Source organism: Nomascus leucogenys, chromosome 12 (assembly GCF_006542625.1).
Source record: "Nomascus leucogenys isolate Asia chromosome 12, Asia_NLE_v1, whole genome shotgun sequence".
Classification (NCBI taxonomy): Eukaryota; Metazoa; Chordata; class Mammalia; order Primates; family Hylobatidae; genus Nomascus; species Nomascus leucogenys.
The window spans coordinates 23,788,362-23,813,503 of record NC_044392.1 but is presented as its reverse complement, the minus strand read 5'-3'; the positions used below and the strand labels follow the sequence as shown (position 1 = coordinate 23,813,503).

The 25,142-nt window shown below is 43.4% G+C and overlaps 1 protein-coding gene across 1 annotated transcript in view; it reads right to left on the bottom strand.

The window, feature by feature from the left end:
- The window catches only part of LOC100581889 (protein transport protein Sec16B), a 40,976-nt gene extending 18,825 nt beyond the window's left edge, over positions 1–22,151 (bottom strand). The window contains exons 1-12 of the mRNA XM_030823935.1: positions 22,097–22,151; positions 19,585–19,938; positions 17,760–17,872; positions 16,889–17,009; positions 16,011–16,119; positions 13,447–13,591; positions 12,648–12,799; positions 12,199–12,260; positions 10,690–10,825; positions 9,982–10,212; positions 6,161–6,258; positions 3,793–3,874 (exon numbers count right to left, since the gene is read on the bottom strand). Of these exons, the coding sequence (XP_030679795.1) occupies positions 3,793–3,874; positions 6,161–6,258; positions 9,982–10,212; positions 10,690–10,825; positions 12,199–12,260; positions 12,648–12,799; positions 13,447–13,591; positions 16,011–16,119; positions 16,889–17,009; positions 17,760–17,872; positions 19,585–19,880 (1,545 nt within the window). The 5' untranslated portion in view covers positions 19,881–19,938; positions 22,097–22,151. The remainder of the gene's footprint in view (positions 1–3,792; positions 3,875–6,160; positions 6,259–9,981; positions 10,213–10,689; positions 10,826–12,198; positions 12,261–12,647; positions 12,800–13,446; positions 13,592–16,010; positions 16,120–16,888; positions 17,010–17,759; positions 17,873–19,584; positions 19,939–22,096) is intronic.
- Positions 22,152–25,142: the final 2,991 nt, after the last annotated feature.

Sequence of the window (25,142 nt, the reverse complement as noted above, 5' to 3'; positions counted from 1 at the left end):
AACCCTGAGGCTTCAGTGGGAGAAGGAAGATCAAACATCCTTGGCTCATGAGTAGAAGAGGCCACAGCCTGTCACAGAAGTCAGGGGAACACGGGCCTGCTTAATGTCTTACCAAATGCCTATGTTTTCTGGCTTTACAAAGCCCATCCACACACATCCTCTTATTTAATCTTCACAGCAACGCTATGAAGTCTAGTTCCTACTGTCACTTTAAGAATACGAAAATCAAGCCAAGTGGCCCAGCTAGGACAATGCAGAGGCAGCAGAATTCCACCAGGGGGCAAAAGAGAGTAAGCAGCGTGGTGGAAATGTACAAAGCCCCGCATCAATGGTGTTTTCCCTACCATCTCTCCCTAAGGCTGTCCTACTAAATAAAGGAGAATTTCAAGGCAGAAAATATCAATAAAGAAACAATATAATGTCATGGAAACAACACAGGCCCCAACTCGAGTCCTGCATCTTACTAGCTTACTTACCTAGAGCAAGTTTCTTAATGTCTCTGAACCTTTGTTTCCTCATCCCTAAAATGGAGATCATAATTTCTACCTAACAGGTTATTGTTGATAATAAAATAAGATAGTTGTGTAAAGCACATCGCATGGTGCTTCACATTTGGTTTGCACTTACTCAGTTACATGTAGGTATAAATACACACACACACACATAGTTGGAAGTAAGATAGTTGTGTAAAACACATCGCATGGTGCTTCACATTTGGTTTGTACTTAATCAATTACATGTAGGTATAAACACACACACACACACACACACACACAGTTGGAAGCTCAGCAGAGGAAAGAGGTGATTTGCACAGCTGCCTACCTTCCAATTTGTTATGTAGATAGGTAGGGCAGGAGATTGCCAATAATAACTAAGATTTGGAGGTTAAAACCATTCATAATTACTTGGTCTTTGTAATTATCCCAGGGAATAAAAGATGCTTTATTCAACTCCATTTTATACCCAGTCCTTGTTGATCTGGTCAATGCAGTGTGAAGAGGATGATAACAATAATGGTGATGATAAATCATAATAATAGCAGTTCTCATGTGTCACATTGAACCATGAACCATATCCTGTGCTAAGCATTTCTCCTACCAACAATCACATGTGCTAAGTCCTATTATGACCTGCATTTTAACATGTAAGCCAAACTGCTTCTTGCTGGATCTACAGAAACTAGCAAAAGAGAAGGAAATCCCTTGCTAAACACACACACACACACACACACACACACACAAACACACACATAAAGAAAAACTTAGAGGTCATTATTCTGTCTCCTCACTGATGATTTGAAAAAGATCACTATAAATCAGATCAATGAAGAGGTGGAGGGGACACAGGAGAGAGAGAGAGAGAGAGAGAAAGCACCAACATTTATTAATTAACGAAAATGGGCCAAGCATGATGGTTGATATGTTCAGATGTTCTCTCTCCCTTAATTTTCACAATAACTCTACTGGTTAGGCACCAAAATCCCCATAAAGATTAAAAACTGAGGCTCTGTGAGATTAAGACACAGAGCCAAGTTCCCCTGGCAGAAAGGTGTACACAGAGTCCAGGTTAAACTTGTGTGAAACCCACGTCTGTGTGGTCCTGTTGCCATGCTTTTCCACCACCCCGTTCATCACATGGAACTGAAGTCCAGCCTTTTAGTAGATGCTAACGTGCTGGGAAACTCCCTAAGATCAAATACTGCATTGGCACATCACCTCTGGCTCCTCCATTTTCTCATCTAAAAATAGGGGAAATTTAGCTAACTCTACCATTACAAAAAAAAAAAAAAAAAAATGAACCATAGCTAATTGTATCACTTCCTGCATTTAGTGCTTCGTGACATAATGCAATTCCGTTGTGGAGCACAAGCCATTCCACTGAATTGTGAGGCACACTCTGTGCTACAAAATAGCCAGTTGATTTGATGATGGGGCATGAAAATCATTTCTCTTTTCTTGGAATTAGCCACAAGCCATAAGAAGGATAAAAAAGAATGGAAAAGTGTGAGGTCGATTTTATTTAAACTGGTGTTCACCAAAAACCCAAGCCTCGAGATAGGAGAAAAGGCTACCAAAAGTAATGGAGATTGGACAGAGGTGCCTCCATGTCCTGGGAAGCCAAGAGGACACGAGGGAGAGGACCCCACAGCTCTCCCCATTGGCTGGAGAGCAGCAAAGGCAACTCAGGCTCACATGGAAAACTCTGGGTCCTGCAGAAAATGCCAGATGGCCTGGAATATGGCCTGGCCCATCCTCTGCACAAACCTAATATAAATAACTGGAAATAAAAATCCAGGAAAGATTCAACTCCTTTAAAGTTAGGTAACATGAGAAAACAAGCACAGAATGTATACAAATACACCGTAAGACAGAAGGAGGAAGGTAACATGAAAAATGGAGGGCAGAGAGAACATTCACTACAAAAATATTACCCCAAAACAAATGAAAAATTGTCACCAAACATTTTGTCATGAATTTAAGTAAAATAATGAAACAATTGCTTCTATGAAGCAAGAGCATAATCTGAGTTATTAGAGCTCAGGAAATAGATGGTGGATAATAGGAGATGAATGTAATGTGCAGAGCTCAGGAAAAAAGTATGGGGAAGTTGAAGAAATAAAGACAAACAAAAGAGCACAAAAGCAAGAGACACCAGTGAAAACACAGTAAAGGACAGAGGAAGGAAAAAAGAAAGGAGGGAAGGAAAAAAGAAAGGAGGGAAGGAAGGAAGGAGGAAGGAAGGAGGAAGGAAGGAGGAAGGAAGGAAGGAAGAAAAGGAGGATGTAAAGGAGGGAGGGATGGAGGGAGGGAAGGAAAGAACGAAGGAAGGAAGGAAGGAAGAAAAGGAGGATGTAAAGGAGGGAGGGATGGAGGGAGGGCAGGAAAGAACGAAGGAAGGAAGGAAGGAAGGGAGGGAGGGAGGGAGGGAGGGGATGGAGGGAGGGAGGATGTAAAGGAGGGAGGGAAGGAGGAAAGAAGGAAGGAAAGGAGGGCAAGAGAAGAAAAAAGAGAATACAAAATTGTAATTATAATTATAATGCAAATTATAATTATAATCCAAGAATTATAATCCAAAATTATAATCCAAGAAAATATTCCTGAACTCTAACATATGAATGTACATATTAAAAGGGAATGCTATATATACCCCAAGGAAAAAAATGGATCCAGACAGTCAACACCAGGGCATAATCTAGTAAAGTGACTGGACGTCAAAGGTAAGGAAGGAATACTTTGGGGCCAAAAGATCAAGTCTCCTATAATGGAAAAACTATCAAGCTAGCCTCAGACTCTCAGCCACATCAACTCTAGAAGATTGAAATCGAGTATGTCCAGCTTTGAAGTGCCAGTGTGCAGTGGTGGGGAACATTCCTCCAGAGAAAAGAAGGGCAGCCCTGCCAGGGGAAGACTGCAGAACAGGCACAGGTCCTCTTGCCATTCACAGCAGAGCAGGCAGCTTTGACACTTTGGGAAGGCCAAGGTCTTCAGAGTCAGACAGACCCAGACAGATCCTGACCCCACTACTCACTATCTCTGATCTTGGGTCATCTTATACCTTTGGAGTTCAGTTTCCACATCTGCAAAGCAGGAAGAATGTTTCCTACCTCTATGCATTAAACCAAATAATACGCACCGAAGCACTTAGCACAGGGCCCGGCACGTGGTGATTAACAAACTATTAATATTATCATCACTTTTGCTCCTGAAAGCCATCAGTGCACTCCTGAGCAGTCCCCACCCCCTCAAGCCCTTGGGATGCCTGGGTGATAAAGGAATCCTGCCACAGGGGTACCGTGGCTGCCTGTGGAATCCTCCCCGACATGAGCTGGAAGAGGGTCTGCAGTGGGTCATTGAGCGCCAGCGTGCTGGTGAAGCTGCGGAGAGAAGGATAGTCAGTGAGGACCACGCCCAGGGAACCTCTTTACCCATTGCCCACAAGGCTCAGGGCCTTGCATAATTCTATTAGATTTTGGCAGCTTCCTTAAGAACATGAGCATCTCTTTGCTTTCTGCTGTGCCTCTGTCACATCCTCCTTTGGGGAGAGATGGCAGGATCCTCAATCTACCGCACACCCCAGCTAGATCTCATTGTCGGGGGTATTTTCTGCACCTTGGTCTTGATGGCCTAACTCTAGAATAACCATTTCTGTGGGCCTTCTTCCATCACTGAGATGACCCACTGACATCTCAAAGGTCCCCTGGAGAGCCACAGCAGTTTATCTGGAAGCTCTTCTCCATGGGCACCCCCCTTCTCAGCCATCCCGATCTCCCACTCCCTGCAGCCCTCCTCCACGCCAAGCCCACAGCACTCAGTGCCGTTTTTCTGGCTCATCAAGAGCCTGGGTCTGTAGTGCTTTTGCTCACAAGCACTAAATAGCCATTTTCAGTAACCAAAGAGGCGTGGAACAGGGGCCAGAAATGACCCTGCTGATGACAAACCATGGGATATGCTTAACAAGGATATAATAAGCTCTACAGCTGATTTGAGATTTAAGCTTACTCAGTGAGAGGTATTTTTCACAATTCACTGGGCTCCATCAAAAATCAATGGCCCAAGGCAAAAATCTGTAGCAGAGATGTATGCTACAATGTGGGGCTGTGGGATGTTCATTTTGAAAGCCCAAAGGAAAATCATCCTCAGAACACCATGCTTTATTTAACAGCACCCTTGCCAGAGGAGCTCCGAGCACGTATCACAGTACAACTTCTGTGTTCCTCACCATTCCAGTCTCAGAGGATAATAAAGTGCACCGTGGTGTCATCAGTCTCCAGGAAGACTGAGGGGTGGAGTCGTCATGAGACTCAACTGAGGCCATCATCCAGAATGGGCCCACTGGTGATGCAGCCATTAGGCCCCCGGACTGAACTTAACCTGGAAGTGTCATTTTTTTTTTTTTTTTTTGAGACAGAGTTTTGCTCTTGTCACCCAGGCTGGAGTGCAAAGATGTGATCTCTGCTCACTGCAACCTCCACCTCCCAGGTTCAAGCGATTCTCCTGCCTCAGCTTCCAGAGTAGCTGGGATTACAGATGCCAGCCACCACGCCCGGCTAATATTTGTATTTTTAGTAGAGACAGGGTTTCACCATGTTGACCAAGCTGGTCTTGGACTCTTAACCTCAGGTGATCCACCCACCTCGGCCACCCAAAATGCTGGCATTACAGGTGTGAGCCACCACACCCAGCGGAAGTGTCATCTTCTAACTCAACCTCTACTCAACAGGATTAATGGCCAATTCAAATATAAGTTCAGCTGAGAGGATAGCTTCACAGCTTTAACCAGCACTAGAAGCTAAACACTTTGAGGTAGCATCTTTCTTGCTGTCTGACCCAAGTCTGCCCCTTAAAGGAGGGTCCCTCACCTCCCCCCCACCACATTTGTCCCTGCCAACCCGTGGATGCTAGATGGAGCCTGAAGGACTTATTCAGAAACCCTTCTCCATCCAGCACCCCTATACCCGCCACCTACATTTGATCCTGGCTCTCTTTCACTCTGTTTCATCTCCTTATTCCAAACTCCTGGCTATGGATCCTTGCTTCCATCCCTAGCTCATCCTGGTTTGGGCATTTTTCCTGGTCCACGCTGGCACCCAGATCACAGTGTGCTGGCGTCATTTCTGACTAAGCACATCCCTTCAGTCTCAACACCTCCCACTGCCACCAATGCAGACTTCTGGATCTCACTGCCAGTGCTAAAACTCCTTTTCCTACCACAGCTCACGACCCTGCTACCCGACACCTCCACCCTACTCTCAGTATCCAGAACCTCATCACGAGAATAAGCAGTAGACAACCGCTTATGTCAACGACGCTCAGTCCCAAGGCTCTAAGGAAGTGATCACCTACCCCTCATTACCAGAACTAGCTGGAACAGCCCCTCCCAAAGAGAGAAGGCTACTGCAATGTAAAAACCTACTTAATTTTTGGAAACTCTCACCCTGGGCAATTTTACTAAAACTTTTTATTCAATTTAGCAGGTAGAAAGCATGTATCTGTGTCTAAAACAGAGAAATGCTATGTCCAGCTGAGAAAAGAGAACATGGAAAGATCCCTGGAGTGTGAGGCTCCTTAGCGCGTCTGGCATTTCTCCACACCCTCATCCTCCATCTTTGGTGAGGAGGCCTCTCTGCCCCACTGGCCTCTTTTGTTAAGTCCCGACTCACCCACTCATGACCCAGCTGTAGGTCCGTGGGTCCATCTTGCTGGACAGGAACAAAGCATGGCCCCACAAGTGGTTCTTCATGGCCCACTCCAAGGCTTCCTGAAAACCAAAACATCACATTCAAGAGTGCCTTTCCCACCTTCCACTCACAAGTCCCCGTGCTTAGGCGCTGCTGCATCCTGAGCAGCGGAGACTGGGCTTCCAGAAGACCCTTAGAGCCTCATATAAGAATGTGAACAGCCAGGAAGCAGACTGTAGCTAGCACAGTATTTTTCTCTAGGATGTCACCTTCACCAGCCTTCACTTTATCAAAATCCACTGTGCTATTCCATCAGCTTCCCGTCAGACATGGTTGCCAATTAGCCTCATCTCTTTAGCAAAAGTTTCATAGCACTTGAACGTCATGACCACAGTAAATACCAATGTATAGTACACTTGGAAATCACTAAGAGAGGAGATTTTAAGTGTTCTCATTAGAAAAAACATGATAAATATGTGAGGTAACGCATATGTTAACTAGCTCCATTTAGCCATTCCACAGTGTGTGCGTATATATACATATATATCATGTCCTATACCACAAATATGTATAATTTTTGTCAATTAAAAAAATAAAAGATAGCATCATATACAAAAACAAGAAATTAAATATTTAAATGTAAAAATGAATCACAAAAGTACTTCGACTTCATTTTTATAAATTAATTTTGAAGTAGAAAAAGTCTTTCTAAATATGACCCCCAGTAACTTACAATTTTGCACAGAAAGCCCTAAAAACATACAGAGCTCCAACAGATCAATAAGTGAGGATCAAAGACTCAATAGAAAATGCAGAAAATTGATGACAAAAAAATTCACAGATCAAAAAATATTCAACTTCATTGAATTCATTTTGAATTGAATTGAATTGAATTGAACGTATTCATTTCAATAAGAGAAATGCGGGCCTGGTGCAGTGGCTCACACCTGTAATCCCTACACTTTGGGAGGTGGAGGGAGAGGATCACTTGAGCCCAGGAGTTTGAGACCAGCCCTGGCAACACAGCAAGACCCCATATCTACAAAACAAATTTAAATTAGCTGATAATTTTTTCTTTTGAGACAGTGTCTCTCTGTTACCCAGGTTGGAGTGCAGTGGCATGATCTCGGCTCACTGCAGCCTCCACTTCCCAGGTTTAAGTGATTCTCATGCCTCAGCCTCCCAAGTAGCTGGGACTACAGGCCATGCCATCATGCCTGGCTAATTTTTGTATTTTTTGTAGAAACAGGGTTTCTCCATGTCACCCAGGCTGGTCTCAAACTCCTGGCCTCAAGTGATCCGCCCGCCTCCCAAAGTGCTGGGATTACAGGCGTGAGCCACCACGCCCAGCATTTTTTCACTTCTCAGATTGGCACCTATCAAAGAGTTTGAAACACACTGTGGTGAGAATGTACGAAAATAGGCACTCTTTTGCATCGCTGGTAGAGTGAATTGGCACAACCTCTAAAAGGCCATTTGTCATATCTATCAAAATTACAAACCATATCCTTTGACCCAACACTTCTGCCTCTAGAAATTTATCTTACATAATTCTCTCACACTGGGCAAAATGACAGTGATTATTCATTGCAACATTGTAATTGCAAAAGATTGGAAGTACTCTTAATGTCAAGCTATAGGGGGTTTAGTTAAATTAATTATAATTTATCAGTAGAAAACTATGCCAACATAAGAAATAATGAGAAAGGTATTTATATAGGCTATAGAGCAGAGGTCAGCAAAATATGGCCTAAAGGCCAAATCCAGCACACTGCCTATTTTGGTACCGGCCATAGCTTCAGAATAGTTATTACCTTTTTAAGTGATTGGAAAAAAATTTTTTTTAATTTCATTATGCATTATAATTATATGGTAACTCAAATTTCTATATCCATAAATGAAGTTTACTGAAACATGGCCACACCCATTGATTTACATATTTTCTGTGGCTGCTTTCATACTATAAGGGCAGAGCTGAGTAGTTGTAATAGAGACCCCATGGCCTGCATCTGTCCAATTATAGAAAAAGTTCAGCAACTCTAATATAAAGTGTTTTCTGAGGTATTTTGCAAAATGAAAAAGCGAAGGTACAGAAATGGTATACAGTATGCTATTTTTTAGAAAAGAGAAAATAACAATATATGCATAAAATTTCTCTGGATATTTCAGAGAAAAATTGGGTGACTAGGGGGTGGGAGCACATTTCCCAAGTATATCTTTTTCATATTTTAATTTTTGAATTAAATTGATTCAAATTGATTTTCATTATCTATCCAAATACTTAAATTTTTATGAATTTTGTAAAGTATAATCTCAACTTCAAAATTAAGCTAGAAATCAATCTTCATCTGTTTAAAGTACAGACAGTCCCTGCTTTATGAGTTTTTGACTTTACAATGGTGTGAAATCAATACACATTCGGTAGAAACTGTACTTCAAGTGCCCATACAACCATTCTGTTTTTCACTTTCAGTAGCATATTCAATAAATTATATGAGATATTTAGCACCTTATTATAAAACAGACTCTGGGTTAGATGATTTTGTGGGTTAAGGTAAACATTCTGAGCACATCTGAGGTAGGCTAGGCTAAGTTATGATGTTGGGTTAGGTGTATCAAATGCATTTTTAACTTATGATATTTTCTATTTAATGATGGGTTTATTGGGATATAAACATTGTAAGTCAAGGAGCATCTGTATTCAGTATTGATAGGAAGCCTTAGATATAGCAGCAGGAGCATTTGTAAACAAACTTCCTGGAAATTAATTTGGTGTATATATAAAGAACCTTTTAAAAGTGCATGCCCTTTATATACCCAATAATTCCACTTCTAGGAATCTGCCCTAAAAAATTTAAAAGATCAGGCAAAGACTTACGTAACAAGATGTGTAAATGGTATAATTTATAATGGTTGACAAAATTGTAAATAGTCTAAATATTCAATAATAGTAGAATAGCTAAATAAAATATGACACATTAATATGATGGAATATTGTATAACTATTTTTTAAACGGTGCTATTGGGGCATATATAATGCCATGAGGGTATTTTACCATATCATCTTAACTTTAAAAAGAGAACAAAACAACTGTATATGCAATTTTATTTTCTTTTTAATATATATGCATGGAAAAATGCTGGAAGTAAATATATCAAAATGTTAACAGGTATTATCTTTTTTATTTTTAATTTGTATGAGTACATAGTAGGTATATATATTTATGGAGTAAAAAATATGAGATATTTTGGTACAGGCATGCAATGTATAATAATCACATCCTGATAAATGGGGCATCCATCCCCTCAAGCCTTTATCCTTTGTGTTACAAACAATCCGATTATACTCTTAGTTATTTTTAAATGTACAATTAAATAATTATTGACTATAGTTCCCCTGTTGTGCTATCAAATACTAAGTCTTATTCATTCTAACTATTTTTTTGCACCCATTAAGCCTCCCAACCTCCCTCCCACCCTCCCCTACTGCCCTTCCCAGCCTCTGATAACCATCCTTCTACTCTCTATCTCCATGAGTTCAATTGTTTTGATTTTTAGATCCCACAAATAAGTGAGAACATGTGATGTTTGTCTTTCTGTACCTGGCTTATTTCATTTAATAGTTCATTGTCTTTTAGTGGTAGAACTATGGGTGTTTTCAGTTTCTTTGTTGTGTCTTTCTGAACTTCTTGCATCCTCCATGAAATGAGTATATACTATTCACATAATTTGAGCAGGGGTGAGTGGAGGAGAGGGATGGTGATTGCTTTTTCAAAACAAGTATGGGGGAAGGGCATACTTGCCTTCTTCCTTCCATAGTAGAGCAGTCTAGTGAATTTCTCCACGATCTGCGCAGGTGTCTGCACACTGGGGGGGATCTCTCCCGTGAGCAGGTTCGGGGTCCCACAGCTCAGCACTGGCCAGTCCTCATCGGTCAGGCTGATGAGGTTGGCCACAGGGGGCTGCCGCTTGTACTTCTCCAGCTTCTTGCAGTCTTGCATTAGCAGCTCAGCGATGTCAGACCCCACCATGGACTGTAAGGCAAAGAGGATCATCTGGGGAGAATCCTATGAGTCCTCAGGCTGGCAGCCCCAGCTGGAGAAGGAAGGCACCAGGGAGCCTGCCTTCTTCACAGGGAAGCCAATTGTGCAAACATAAGGCAGTCCTTTGTTAGATTGCTATATTTCAGACTTCAGCATCACTATCATGGTTATTTTCTGCCTGTCAGGAGCCATAAAACTTACCAGAAACATTCACAATTTCGCAGGTATATTATCTGGCTGGTACAATAACCCAGAAACTGTACAATATTCCCAGACCAAGGAAGAAGATCATCAGAGAAGATCTGCATTAGCAAACTGGCATTGACATTTGAGCAATTTTTTCCCTTGGGGCAATTTGTGGCTTCTTTAATATTGCTTTTCATAATCATGCCATAAACATAATCTTATCTATCCCATGAAGACTTAAATTTCAGCTGGCACCTGCTCTCCCACCAAAACAGAACTTACCCCATTCTGGCGACAAAGGAGAACCAAGAGCTGCCACAGTAGAGCCGAGTCTCTGCTCCCCAGTGTCTCAGATTTGCAGCTCTGAGCTGCTTTCTGCTGGCAAAACGTCATAATATCCACCTTATGTACATCTTCCCTACATGGAAAAAATTTAGGGAGCAAAGAGTGAGCAGGCAGACACTTCCCTGTTTCGGACCCTAGCCTCCTCCTAAGTGTGCAAGTGCTGGCTGGGCTGTGGCTGAGATAGAAATCTGACAAGCCAGGGCTAAGGTAATGAGTCTATAGCTATAGGATAGTTATTTTCTTATAGAACAAGAAGAAATTTCAGAGATTCTCTCATGCACCCCCTCCATTTTATAGATGAAGAAACGGAGGCTCAGAGACCTGAAGTCACTGCACAGGATAGCAAGTAAAAGCAGACTTTGGAGTCAGACAACCCTGGGTCTAAATCTGGCTCTGCCACTTCTCTGTTTAGACAAGTTTCTTACCTCCTCTGAGCCTCAACTTTGTCCCATAAAATAGGGGCAGTAAAAGAACCTACCTCCATACAAAAAGGAATTAGAAAATTGTGTGGCATATATTAAGTGATCAATATGATTGGCATTATGATTTGCTCAAGATTATCCAATAACACCAAAGCCAAGTTAGGCTTAGTACCCCAGTGTTTGAATACCCAGCTCGCTTTTTTGCCCCATATCTGTATACCTGTGTGTAAGAAACAGAGATAACACTCATTTTTACTTGAGGGAACTGTCAAATGCCATAGGAGGAATACATTTATATAGTAGTGATGATACTTTCCATGTGCATAATCTGACTTGAGACTCACAGACAAGCCTCGGGTAGGGAGAGCAGGTGTTATACCACTTCTCAGGGGGAAAACTAAGGCTCAGAGAGGGCTAACTGACCTGTCCACCACGGTATTCCTAGTCAGTAAGATGCCTGAGCCTGAGACCCACGTGGGGTGTCATCCAGCAAGGACTCTGTCCTCAACAAAGATGCCCTGAGTTACATTTATCAGAAATGTAACTAGACATTTAAAAGCAGTCCTAGTTCAGTACTGCAGAGGGCTCACTTGCACACTGTTCTGTAACTTGAACACTACCGATCTTATTTACCTCTCCAGGAAAAAGCCACTGTTACAAGAATTGTTTCTGCTGTGATCCACTTGTCAGTGACTTCCCAGGCGATGCTCCACTTTTCTACTAAAATCTCTCAAGCACACAGAACACTAAAACTTCCTACCATGCAGCCTCTGCATAATGGAACTGGTTTTAGATTTCTAAACTGTCATGCTAATTTTTCTTCCTGTCCTTCAACTATTGAATTGCTTGTCAAAATGACTCAGGCCACATGTGGTTCTATCTTGTAGCACAGAGAATTCCACTCCAACAAGGACAGATATTTTTTTCCAAGGAAACCAAGAACAAATCTCCAAAATGCTGATCTGGGCAGGAAGATTTTCTAGGTTTCAAAAGCCCTTACTCGGCAGCTTTTACAGCACTATACCTAATCAAGGGTCCTGAGAAACTTCTCATCTCCTCTTGCTCTTCAGAATCATTAAGAATAACCTGGAATAAAACAATCAGATTTTGCGTTTAAGACTGTGTCCACCCTAGGCCCCTTTCAGTCAAGTCTAGTATCAGACCCCAGGGCCATGGGGCTAGGATGTGGCTCAAGGCCTTGTGGAGAAAGCAGAAAGGAAAAAGCGAATCTTGTTGCTAAAGATGAGACATTGACATCTCAGGAGAAACATAACTGTAGCATCAATTCTTTCAAAGAAGAGCCCCACCCATTCCTGCACCCTCCTAATCCAGGGGGTACATGGCCTAGTTTCCCACAAGAGCATCCCATTCCTGGAGATGCCCCGGCTCAGGCACAGGAAAGCAAGGTAAGCATGTTAGGAGTAGTTGGGTAAGCAGTGTGCCGGCATTCCAGGGACACTGGGTCTTCTTTACCTCCATGCTGTGCAGTTCAACAAGGGCTGCTTGCCCGTCAGTGGGAGAGCTGGGACCTACACACACCAGCTGACCTCCTGGCCCGAAACTCACAGGAACATGAGAGATGTAGAACTTCATGGGTGCTTTGGGACCAGCTGAGGAGACATCCTCTGACCAACAGACACAGATGGACATTGTTAGCGTTACTTCCATCACTTTTCTTTAGTTTAGGAATATGCCACAGGCGTATTTCTGCCCAAATTCTGCCTGAACCAAAATAAGATTCCGGGTGGGTTGTGTAATTAGAAGAAGCCCATGTTCCCTGCTCCAGTCAGATTTAAGCCTCTGAGAAGTTGTCAGAATACAATGCATGGGCTTGATGATTCAGTCCAAATGATAATGCACTCAGCCCAGATTCTCAGTGATGTTGAGAGGCCAAGGAGTCTCTGGCTTTCATGGCCTCTATACTCATGACAAAGTTCCTACATCCAGACAAAGCAGTGATGCTTTGCATCTTGCTTTTGCTTTTCCTAATTCTCTCTGGTCTTCCCTTTCTTAAAAGCACCACTGAGTGCCTCCTTTCCCAACCTGATGATGGATAGGGGCAGTGTCCCCTTCCAGGAATCAGCTATGATGCAATTACTATTACAAGCAAAAAGAGAGAAAATGGAACCAAAGTTGACCTCTCTGCCCAGGAGACCTATATAAGCAAATAAGGTGAACAATGATCCATCGTAAGGCTGACTTTCCCAGAGACTTGCCACCTAGCCTTTCCACATCAGATTCAACCAACTCTTGTGATCATTTTAGAACCCACCAGCCTGAAATGGACTCCAAGCTGCTGAAGCCGGGGGATCATTCCACTCGGGGGCATCTGTGATGTACTGACTGAGCTCATAGCTGCTGGAGCTGAGACCAGACTCACGCTGCTGGAGAAGGTTGGACTCACTAGCCAATGATGGCTGAAAGTTAAAAACAATAAAAACATATAGGAAGAAGTTTCAGAGCGCTGGTCTTCTCAAGTGTTCCTTCAAAGAAACAAAATACATACAGTGAAAGTGGATGTGCTGAAAGGAGAAAAATATAATCAAGTTGATAGGCATTTGCCAAAGGATATATTATGACCCAATGGAAAGAGTGCAGGCCTTGGGATCAGGGGCCCTTGAACTGAAATCTCAGCTTTGTCTCATACTCAGCTGCTGTGCCCCTGGACATGTGACTTAGGCTCTCTGAGCTCAGTGCTTTCATCTGTGATATAATCATATCTGCCCTATATACTTCAAGCAATTCATGTATTCATTCATCAACTATTTTTTTGTTTTGTAGAGTCTCGCTCTGTCACCAGGCTGGAGTGCAGTGGCATGATCTCGGCTCACTGCAACCTCCACCTCCCAGGTTCAAGTGATTCTCCTGCCTCAGCCTCCCAAGTAGCTGGGACTACAGGCACGCCACCATGCCCAGCTGATTTCTGTATTTTTAGTAGAGACAGGGTTTCACCATGTTGGCCAGGATGGTCCCGATCTCTTGACATCATGATCTGCCCACCTCAGCCTCCATGAGGCTGAGCCACCATGCCCGGACCTCATTCATTGACTGTTTAATGAGCACCTATTATGCTCCAGGTACCGTGCTTTCCCCTTGGATGCAGGTGTAAAGAAATTCATGGGGCCAGGTATGATGGCCAGCACTCGGGGATTATAGGTGATCTGAGGCCAAAGCAAGAGGATCACTGGAGCCCAGGAATTTGAGACCCCAAATTGCAACATAGCAAGACCCCATCTCTACAAAAAAACAAAATATAAAAAAATTTAGCTGGGCATGGTGGTGCACAACTATAGCCCCAGCTACTTGGGAGGCTGAGGTGGAAGGATGACTGGAGCCCAGGAGTTCAAGGCTGCAGTAAGCTATGATCATGCTGTTACACTCCAGCCTGGGTGACAGAGCAAAACTCTGTCTCTAAATAAAGAAAGAAAGAAATTCATTGAATTTACATCTTGTGTGCATACAAGTAAAATAATGGATTCAAAAGCTCTTTGGGCCAAGCACAGTGGCTCACACCTGTAATCCCAGCACTTTGGGAGGCCAATGCGGGAGGATCACCTGAGGTCAGGATTTCCAGACCAGCCTGGCCAGCATGGTGAAACTCCGTCTCTACTAAAAAATACAAAAATCAGCTGGGCATGGTGGCACACAACTGTAGTCCCAGCTACTAGGGAGGCTGAGGCCAGAGGATCACTTGAACTAGGGAGGCGGAGGTTGCACTGAGCTGAGATTGTGCCACAGCACTCCAGCCTGGGCAACAGAGTGAGACTCTGTCTCAAAAAAATAAAATAAAATAAAAAGTAAAGCTCTTTGTACAGTGTAAGGTGCTGTACATATGTATGTGGCTGCTGTCATTTATTGTTACTATTAGTCATAATAATATGTGCCCTACTATATTAAGCACTAAGTATACAAAAGAAATTGACCTCATACAAACCTAATAAGGGAGACAAGATTAATACAAGACTTTCGAAATTAAGACCCCATCTCTGGCCGAGCATGGTGACTCATGCCTGTAATCCTAGCACTTTGGGAGGCCAAGGTGGGTGGATCACAAGGTCAGGAGTTCAAAACCAGCCTGGCCAACATGGTGAAACCCCGTCTGTACCAAAAACACAAAAATTAGCTGGGCATGGTGGCAGGCACCTGTAATCCTAGCTACTCGGGAGGCTGAGGCAGGAGATTCGCTTGAACCCAGGAGGTGAAGGTGGCAGTAAGCTGAGATTGCGCCACTGCACTTCAGCCTGGGCAACAGAGTGAGACTCTGTCTCCAAAGAAAAGAACCCATCTCTGTAGTATATTTGCAAATTTTCCACAAATCTAAAATTATTCTAAAATAAAAAGTTTATTTTAAAAAAGGTCTCCATTTTGTGGTCCAGCTGGTGCATACAATAAGATTTTTAGAAGAAAGGGATGAATGAAGAGTTAGAAAAGGTTTCAAGCCCTGCTTCTCAAACCTGAATTCAAAGATTCTAGCAATTTCCCACTTCCTGGGTTAAACCAAATTGCTAATCCCCTGGGGTCCCTAACACCTAACACCTGATGACAGCATCCTCTCTTTCTCAGTATGTTGGAATGAGCTGGGTGACATTTCCTGATCCTGTCAATTTGACAAAAATGCAAAGGAGTTCAGTTCAGAGCCTCGGATGCCTAAGACTGAGGCAGTAAGGAGGGAAAAAAGGAAGGCATGGGCGGAGCTTCTGCCAAGAGGGGAGGAATGGGCCCTCCGGACGGCTGGCCACTGAACATCCATCCCCAAAGGCCCTGTTCTGCCACTGCTGACAGTGTCAGCTGCGACACATGGCCACAGTCTCCAGCCCCCACATCACTTTAGGTTACCTTATTTTTCTGGGCCTCAGCAAGCAGGCTCCCTGGAAACAGCTCCCCGGGCCACTCCTGTCCAGAGTTAGAAGCAGTACTGTCTTTACAAGGGTTCCTACTGTTAGATCTGCAGCAAAATGACAGGAGCAGTGAGCGGGGTCCTGGGCAAGCCAGCAAGGCTGAGGCACTCTCCGCCGGAAGCTGACCTGCTCTAAAGCGCGGGCAGGTGCCATGTCAGCCTGGGTGCCACAGGAGAAAGCATTTTCCTCCCACTCGCCACCTCAATCTACTAATCCCAGAAAAACAGGAGTGCCTGAGTTCCACAGCTCAGTGGCTAGAAGTGGCCTCAGGCCCTGATGAGAAGCATTGGTCTCTACAGCCTGACACTCTGGAATGACTTACATCAGAGTGTTTATGTTGGTGAATTCCAGAGCTGCAAGCACCAGGACAGATGCTTGGGCAAAACTCTCTTCCCTGTCTTGTCTTACCACAGGGAGATGGCTCATTCTCAGGGCTCAGGCGTAGGCTGAGGAGAAGCACCCCAGCGCCAGGTAAGTTCTCATGACCTAATCATGAGAACTTTTGCTAGGCCATATCTGTTCTAAGGCCAACACAGAATTAAAGTCCTCTTTTAGGACAGACCTCAAGGAACCTCACAGGACTCAGACTCGCCCAGCTTTGGGAACAGACTCTCAGTGATAAGAATCTCCCTTCCCAGGGTCCATATTAACAGCTGGCCAGGCCCATCCTGGGATACTCCCATATCCCTGTGGCTACAACAAAGGTACACGGGCTTCTGGAGGTGAGACACCAGCATCAGACACCAGAAGATTTGCCCGACATAGTCTGAGTTTGACAACATCATGTCAAACTGGCCTCTCTCCTTTCACACTTACTGGAAGTGGGTCTCACTATTTGTTCCAAACGGACTGTGCTGGTTTTCATAATGATGTTCATCAAGGTACTTTTGCTCTCGGTAATCTTCATGCCAGATATAAGGACTCCTTTGCCTTGGCACTGCACCCTCAGAGAAAACAAAATCAAGACAGGTCACTTCCTGTTTCTGAAAGTTCTTAGAAAGATATTAGTGAGCTGTGAGGAGTTCCTGGAGCACAGTAAATCTAAAAACATATTTTCCAAATTGAAAAAATAGATAGGTGAGAGCTAATAATGAAAGTCCATAGGACGCCGCTCAGTCCCCTCTGAACTAATTAGCATGGATCTATACAACCGCACAATGATGGGGATTGGTGTGTGCATGTGTGTATGTGTGTGTGTGTGTGTGTGTGTGTTCACTGTTGAAACAGATTTATCTTTGCTAGCAGTTCAGATGCTGCCATTAAGACACACCCTATACCTATTAGCATACGGTAGAACACTCCTTTGGGTGCATATCTGCTGTCCTCAGGGTGAAGTGATACACTCTTACTATATAGCCCAGCAGATGTCCTTAAGAACTGACTTCACTGTTACTTGGTCAAAGACTATAATCTTGGCTTTAAGGCAAAGTAGGAGAAAAAATGTGGATGAAGTGCAAACTACCCATAGTGCTAGTAACAGTACCATCATCTATGCATACAAAGGAAAACAACTCCTTTATATCCTTCTCAGGACATCTAGGAGGAGTGTTCCTGCTGTGGTCTCGTCTGGCCAAGAAAGGATGCCCAAGGTGAGGGTCTGAACATGGATCCTTTGGTCTCTCCCCTGCCTCTCAGACTAGCTGCCCCATCCCCAAATCCCAGAGGCTTCTTGGAGACTTTTCCATACCTCTTTCTTCCTGCAGCCACTGTGGGTGTCCGGGATAGTAATAACTTCCATAAGCATATTCCTCCCTCATTGTGGGAGACTGATAGCTCTGATATGAATTCTCAAAACCTGGCCTAAAATATCACAAAGAAGACTGGTCAGTTGAGGACAAGGGTAGTAAAGAGAGAAACCAACGGAGGACTTGACAAACTAAACAGGTTCAGAGGACAGAGTTGTGACCGCGGCCTAGAATCTGCTTGAAAGCCATGGTTAATTCTAGATCCTGTAAACAGAATCAGAGCAGGAGTCAGGCTTTTGTTGCACAACAAGAGTAGAATTTTCATAGCAAAATTTTTTTTTACTTAAAACTCTTTTTCTAAAAACCTCTTTTTTATTTAAAACTTTTACTTTATAGTAAAACTCTCACTCCCCAAATACATACATATTATCTTAGAAAACTCTGTCTTGATATTATCTGAGAAAAGCACTTCCTGAGATGACTGTGTTAAGTCTCCAATACACCACTGTAATCTCCATGCTTATTCCAGATGGAATTGAGATTAAAAAGTCAAACGACTATCGATTAAAAAGTCAAATTGGACTATCTTAAGTCTGATTACTTTTATTGCCTCTGTCCTTAACATGCCTCTCTTTGAGAATTCAACAATCCAAAAAGATTGGGGAGAGGAACATCATAATATTAATGTTTTTATCAATAGTAATTCTTTTTCTTTTTTTTTTTTTGAGACAGAGTCTCACTCTGTCACCCAGGCTGGAGTGCAGTGGCGTGATCTCGGCTCACTGCAACCTCCATCTCCCAGGTTCAAGTGATTCTCCCGTCTCACCTACCCAAGTAGCTGGGATTACAGGCGTGCACCACCACGCCCAGCTAATTTTTTTGTTTTGTTTTGTATTTTTAGTAAAGGCGGGGTTTCATCATGTTGGCCAGGCTGGTCTCGAACTCCCAACCTCAGATGATCCGCCGCCTTGGCCTCCCAAAGTCCTGGGATTACAGGCATGATCCCAGGAGCCTGGCCCAATTAGTAATTCTTTAGTATTTCTTAGGGATAAATTTCTTTATAATAATTGTCATAATTTCAACCCTGAATCTGTAAGCAGGTAAATATCACCCCAACTGGAAAAGCTGAAGTAGAACATAGATGGCTTCCAACATTCCATGAAATGTTAAGTCCAGTGCTTACAGATCAGGGAAGCAAGAATTCCAGATTCTCCAACCTGGATAGAATGACCTCACTGCAACCTCTTCCTTCTGAACTTGGAGCCTGCAGGTTTCTATCTGCTTTCCCTAAGGTCGATTTTTTTTAAGTTCCCATTCATTCAATACAGATTATTGGTATGCCTGTTCCATTCCGGGTACTGTCGTAGGCACTAGGACTCTTCTTGGTGCTGGTAGTGTCATGCTAATCCCAAGGCAGAGTGGTCCAATGACAATGAGGAACTCCTCATAGGGATCTCCAAGAAAAGCTTTTCCATAGTCTACATATATGACCTTTTGCAATCCCAGAGCAAGAGGGTTCCATCTGCTGTCTTGAATTTCACCACTTTTTCTACCCTCTATACTGCCCCCTCAAGCCCCCATACCCAATGGCATTTGTGATGGCTTCTTTAAGAAGCTCCACTAGGGGATAAACAGGAGAGAAATACTATCTTCAGTCATCAAAAACAAATTTAGGAGAGGACAGGATTTAGCTAAAGCCACGTAGTAAGGTAGAGAAGGAAAAAGAAAAAAGGGGGAGAAAAATAAAAGGAAAAGGAAGAAGGAAAAGAACAACCTATTCACACGCATTTAGGAGAGTTGCATTCATTCCAAGCCCTAAAGCCATACCTTGAATACAACTGATTGGGATAACCACCTTCATAATAGTCAACTCCAGACACAGGCTGATGCCAGTCCCCAGGCCTGGATGCGTAATAGAGCTGTTGATGGTCTGCCCTGGGCTCCTGCTGTGGCCGGGGGCTCCCGCGGTTGTCTTGCCATTGGTGAGACCTCTCTCCATTGTGCCGAGAATGAGGGACAGGCCGAAGATGTCCATCTCTCCAAAACCCTCGGTCTGGATCCTTTGAGGGTGCTGTGGCCTTCCTTCGTGTCTGGGGCAGCCTCTGGGGAGCCCAAAGTTCCATCCTTGACTCTCTGAATTTGTCTTGGGTTTTGAGTAAGTTGTGTAGTTATTTTATCTTCCTGCAGACAAAAGAAAAAGGAAAAAATCATCATTTGAAGCATATATCCAAACGTAGTGGTTGATTAGGTTTTGTGAAAAGAGCAGCTATGGTCCTCGAAATCTATCTAAAACAAACCATATGGTCACGGATACAGAGAAATCTGAAAAAAAATCTCAGATACATGAAGCAAATAACAGACTAGACAATTATATTGATATTGCTTAAAAAATTAAAAAGTACATTTGGAACAACGACAGATGGGGGAGGCATGGGAGACAGATAACAGTAATAGGTACAGCTAAAAATGCTATCAAGGAATCCCAGTTGATGTTTCTTCACATATTCCCCCAGCAAGTGTTTATTTAACACTTACAGTGGAGGCCCTGTGATATCATAAACAGAGTGGGTCTTGCAGCGAGCTAGATCAGAGTTCAAATCCTAACTCTGCCACTTAACTAGCTAGTTCATTTTTTCAAGCCTCAATTTCCTTACCCATGAAATGGAGACTGTAATGACTACCCTGCGAGGTTATTGGCAGAGTTAAAGATAACCTATGCAAAGTGCCTAACATGTTACTAACATGTTAAAATGCTCAATAAATAGTAGTGTTATCAAGGACAGAGATTACGGTAGTATGAGTGGCTGAAGATGTTTATTAAACAAAAAGAAATTTAGACTGACCTTTTCAAGAAGCACCTTTTTCTGAATCCTTACATTAACCCCCTCAAAGAACAAGAACCTATATAATACGGTCATACCTGCTCCTCCTCCAGAGGAGCCAACAAGAGGCAAATTTGGGATTGTTTTCATAAGAAAATAGAAGGCCATGTCTCAGGATTCTTCCTGGCTGGAGATTTTAAATCCTAAACATCTCCCTAGCATCAAACTAATTTTCCCCCATGCATTCCTGAAAAAAGGAAATTGCTCCAAGGAATTGCTCCAAGGAACCTTCCAGGTTCCTCTGCCCATAGCACGGGGTGGCGGGGGACAGGGGTTGCACCCACAAAAGGAAAGCACACCTCAGATCTTACTCTTGCTCAGGGATTCCTTGTGTCAGGAGCATCCACAGGCTAGGTTGGCCTCGATTTTTTTTCTTCCTTAGGAACTGTTTTAGGTTGCAAGATTCTGATCAAATCAGTTAACTTGTTTCCACTACTGAAGGTCCCAGCCTCATATAAAAATTCATATCAGAACAAAAGGTCAAAAGGGTGGGTGCTGAAATCTAGACGTCACTCTGCTCAAACACCAGGGAGCTGAGGTCGACAGCTATGAGCCAAGAGCTATGAGACAGCAGAACACACAAGAAGAGCAAGGTGCAGAGGGGGCCTCCCACCTCAAGGTCACTCACAACTCAGGGGAACCTGTGGCTTCTTTCCCATGTCATCTCACTCCCTTGAAAAAGCCAGGTGCAATGACAGCCTTTGCCCGCAAATCCCAGGAAAGGCCAAATGTCCCAGACACAGGGAAGGGCACATGAGCCTTTTCTGAAGGCTGGTAGAACTCAAAACCATTTGGACCAAGTAAGCGGAATGAGAAGAAACCTGCTTTCTCCTTGTCACCAGATAGTCTCACTAGGCAGCCCTTCCCCAACTGCAAAGGTGAAACACCCAATCTTTCCACTGAACTCACATCATTTTGCTGCCAAGAGACATGAATTCCAGCAAATCAGTCCTCAGATTAAGGACACCAAATAAATAACACCTTCGATTCTCAAAATGAAGGAATTACATCTATGATGACAAATCAGACTCACACATTCACATAAATGACCTTCCCTAGCCCCCGTAAAGGCAATCTTGCCTTTCCTAATCTGACGGCACAGCATGTCCAGCTCAAAGAAGGGAAAGAAGGGAGCGAGTGTTCCCACACACCTGCTCTGATGGCTTCCCACCTTCCTTCAGCGCTGCTCCAGGGACCTGGCCCAAGAGTGCCTCCTCTCCTCTTGGAGAATGTCAAAGTCCAGGTGCCACATCTACCAAGACTCCCCGGGCCCTCAGATCTACAACATGTCAGTTACCTTTGCAACTGCCCAGCCTCCATGGAGCTGATTCATTAGGGCAAAGTACAGCCCAGATACCGCAGCCTGGGACCTGCCTGACTTGACGAATTTGCTCAGAACCCTGTCAGAGACTGGCGCTTCTGTTTGCCTGAGCATGGGCTGAGCCAGGTTCACTCACATGAGAAATCATCCAAATTCCCACAGCAATCACGGAAGAGAGACATCAGGAAGAGGAAGTCCAGAAGCCCCAAGGCAGCCTGGTCTGGCGAGAAAAGCACCACCTTTGGGGTGTTAACTCGGGGCTCTACCACTAGCTGGTTCTGTTACTTAACATCTCTGAGTTTCAGTTTCTTTTTCTTTAAAATGGGAATGGCAATGCTTAGCTTATGAGGGTCATTACGAGGATGAAATGTTGGCAAAGCAGCACATGATATACAGGTAAGTATGCCCTGCAGATGAATGTTATCTTTTCCTTTCCAAAGAGACAAGTTAATTCCACTGGTTGAGGCACATGGGGAAGGGGACACACTCACTGGTGGGAGTAAACACCTGGTTTGCCCAGTGTAGGTTTTTCTCATGTATATTTCTCTCCATTGGGCTCTGGTTATGTAATAAATTCTGTCATCTAGCTGGAAGGCAGATTTATATCCCCAGTATTGAACTGAAGGCACTAAAACGTTTTCCATTATAACAAGAAAGTCGTTTCTCGCACTTGAAATATACATTTATTCTGCATTATTAAGGTAAACGCAGAAAAGCACATGACTACTTCTGAATTAATATTTTAAAATTCTGAATTTGCTCTTTTAAAAAATCCCAAACGGTTTATTCTTTCTCTCAACAAATGCTTACTGTGTTCCTATTAAAGGCCAGGATTTGACACATATAAATATAAAAGACACAAATTAGTCTCTCATGTCTGTCCTTACTAGTCCAGGGAAAACCACCCCTCTTGGGTCTCATGGTCGTATAGGGTCATGTATCTAAGCTACAAGATTTTCTCTCAGCCCCTCAGCTGACTCTAGAACCCAGCAACTGAGCGTAGAATTCTCTGACTGTAGCTAATGGTTTCTTTTCTTTTCTTTTTTTTTTTCCAAGACAGAGTCTTTCTCTGTCACCCAGAGATGGAGCGCAATGGTACAATCTCAGCTCGCTGCAACCTCTACCTCCCGGGTTCAAGCAATTCTCCTGCCTCAGCCTCCCAAGTAGCTGGGATTACAGGTGCGTGCCACCACCCCTGGCTAATTTTTGTATTTTTAGTAAAGATGGGGTTTCATCATGTTGGCCAGGCTGGTCTCAAACTCCTGAACTTGTGATCCACCCGCCTGAGCCTCCTAAAGTGCTGGGATTACAGGCGTGAGCCACCATGCCCAGCCGCTAATGGTTTCTTACCTCACTCGGGCTGTGAAGTTTGGCTCTCTAATGGCTGCACTGTTGTTTTTAATCCTTCTGGGAAGAGGAACTAGAGAAGGACACACACATTAACAGCAGGAATCAGAACGCGGGTGATGATTACACTGACTTGATATCAAATTATATGTTCTGATATATCACGATAACATTCATAAAAGTTCTTGATGTCACTCTTTTGGCATATAATGTGACATTGGTCTTGCCCTATAACACCAGCTGCATTATGGGAATGTTAACTTTGAAAAGGACCTTAGAGGTTATTTCAGCAACTATGCTTTTTTGATGATAAAACCAAGATCCAAACAAGTGAAATGATTTACCCAAGATCATAAAGTTACCTGGAAGTTCAGTGAAAATTACACTGGTGTCCTCTAGCTGCCTTGCACAAGGTTAATAAGAGCTGATTATTAAATATTCAGGAATTGTGTGAGCCAGTTGTTAAACCATGGAAAACTTGAAATCCACCATGGTGGGAGTATTTACACCACGGAAATCGGCAAATGCTACAAAGCAAGGTTGTTGGTGGGTTGTTGGTTTATTTCAGGGAACCTGTTTAGCAGCATACTGATTTTAACTCCAGACTCTTACTTCCTGATTCAGCGTTCTTGCAATTACAGAATTGTCATTCTGTTACTAGCCTTCATTGTACAACCCTGGCTTAAACATCTAGTCAAATTATTCTAAATGCTTATTTTGTGACATCCCAAAGTATCTCTAATTATCTCTAGAGTTATTATGAAACTCTTCAAACACTCACCAACCAAAATTAATTCTAATTAGCTTTAATTATTCTATATAGACATATGGCATACAACAGTTATATGGGTCACAAAATTAAATAGATTGTGGTGGGATGTCACCACTCCAAAGGGTTTAGGATTTATCATTTCCTACCTTCCCAGCCCCACATAACTACAATTACTAAGTCTTTCAACCTGGCAGCTCAGTTCTTCCTGATTTCTAAACCAAATTGACCCAGCTTGACGATACATTAGGAGCTCAATCCCCACAAGGAGGTGGACCAGAATGAGTCTTGCCACCCCAAGTCCTGGCTGCAGTGTTCTTGGATAATCCAGTAGGCTCTCTCATGCCCAAATGGCTACAGTCTTCACATTATCCTGCCCCAAGTGCTCTGTCCTCATACCTGATTCCTCCTCTGCATCCCAAATATGCACCAGGATTGGAGTCCTAGAAGTTTACTAATTTATGTGAATTTCCTTTCCCAGTCTCCGTCCTCCTTTCCAAATGCCAGACACCACTGTCTAGGGTCTAGTTTCAAACAAGAGTAACTGCCTGCTGTGAACTGAATGTTTGTTTCCTCCCAAAATTCATATGTTGAAATCCTAACTCCCAATGTGATGGTATTAGGAGGTGGGCCTCCAAGAGGTAATTAGGTCATGAGAGTGGAGCCCTTGTCAATGGAATTAGTTCCCTTATAAAAAGACACAAGAGGGTTTGCTTCTTCTCTCTCTCTCTCTGCTGTCTGGTATGTAAGAATACAACCAAAAGATGTCCATCTGCAAACCAGGAAGTGGCCCTCACCAGACACCAGATCTGCTGGAATCTTGATCTTGGACTTCCCAGCCTCCAGAAGGGTGAGAAATAAATTTCTGTTGTTTAAGCCCTAGTCCGTTACAGTAACCCAAACTGACTAAGACACTACCCTAGTTTGACACCTGTCTAGCAAAAGTATTATCACTGTTAATGATGCTGCTGATGTTTAGCCACCGGATTAGTGCTGATGTATGTGAACACCCACCTAGATCTAGGTCAGGTTTGCCACGAATCCTTGAGCACCGTGATTTAATGAC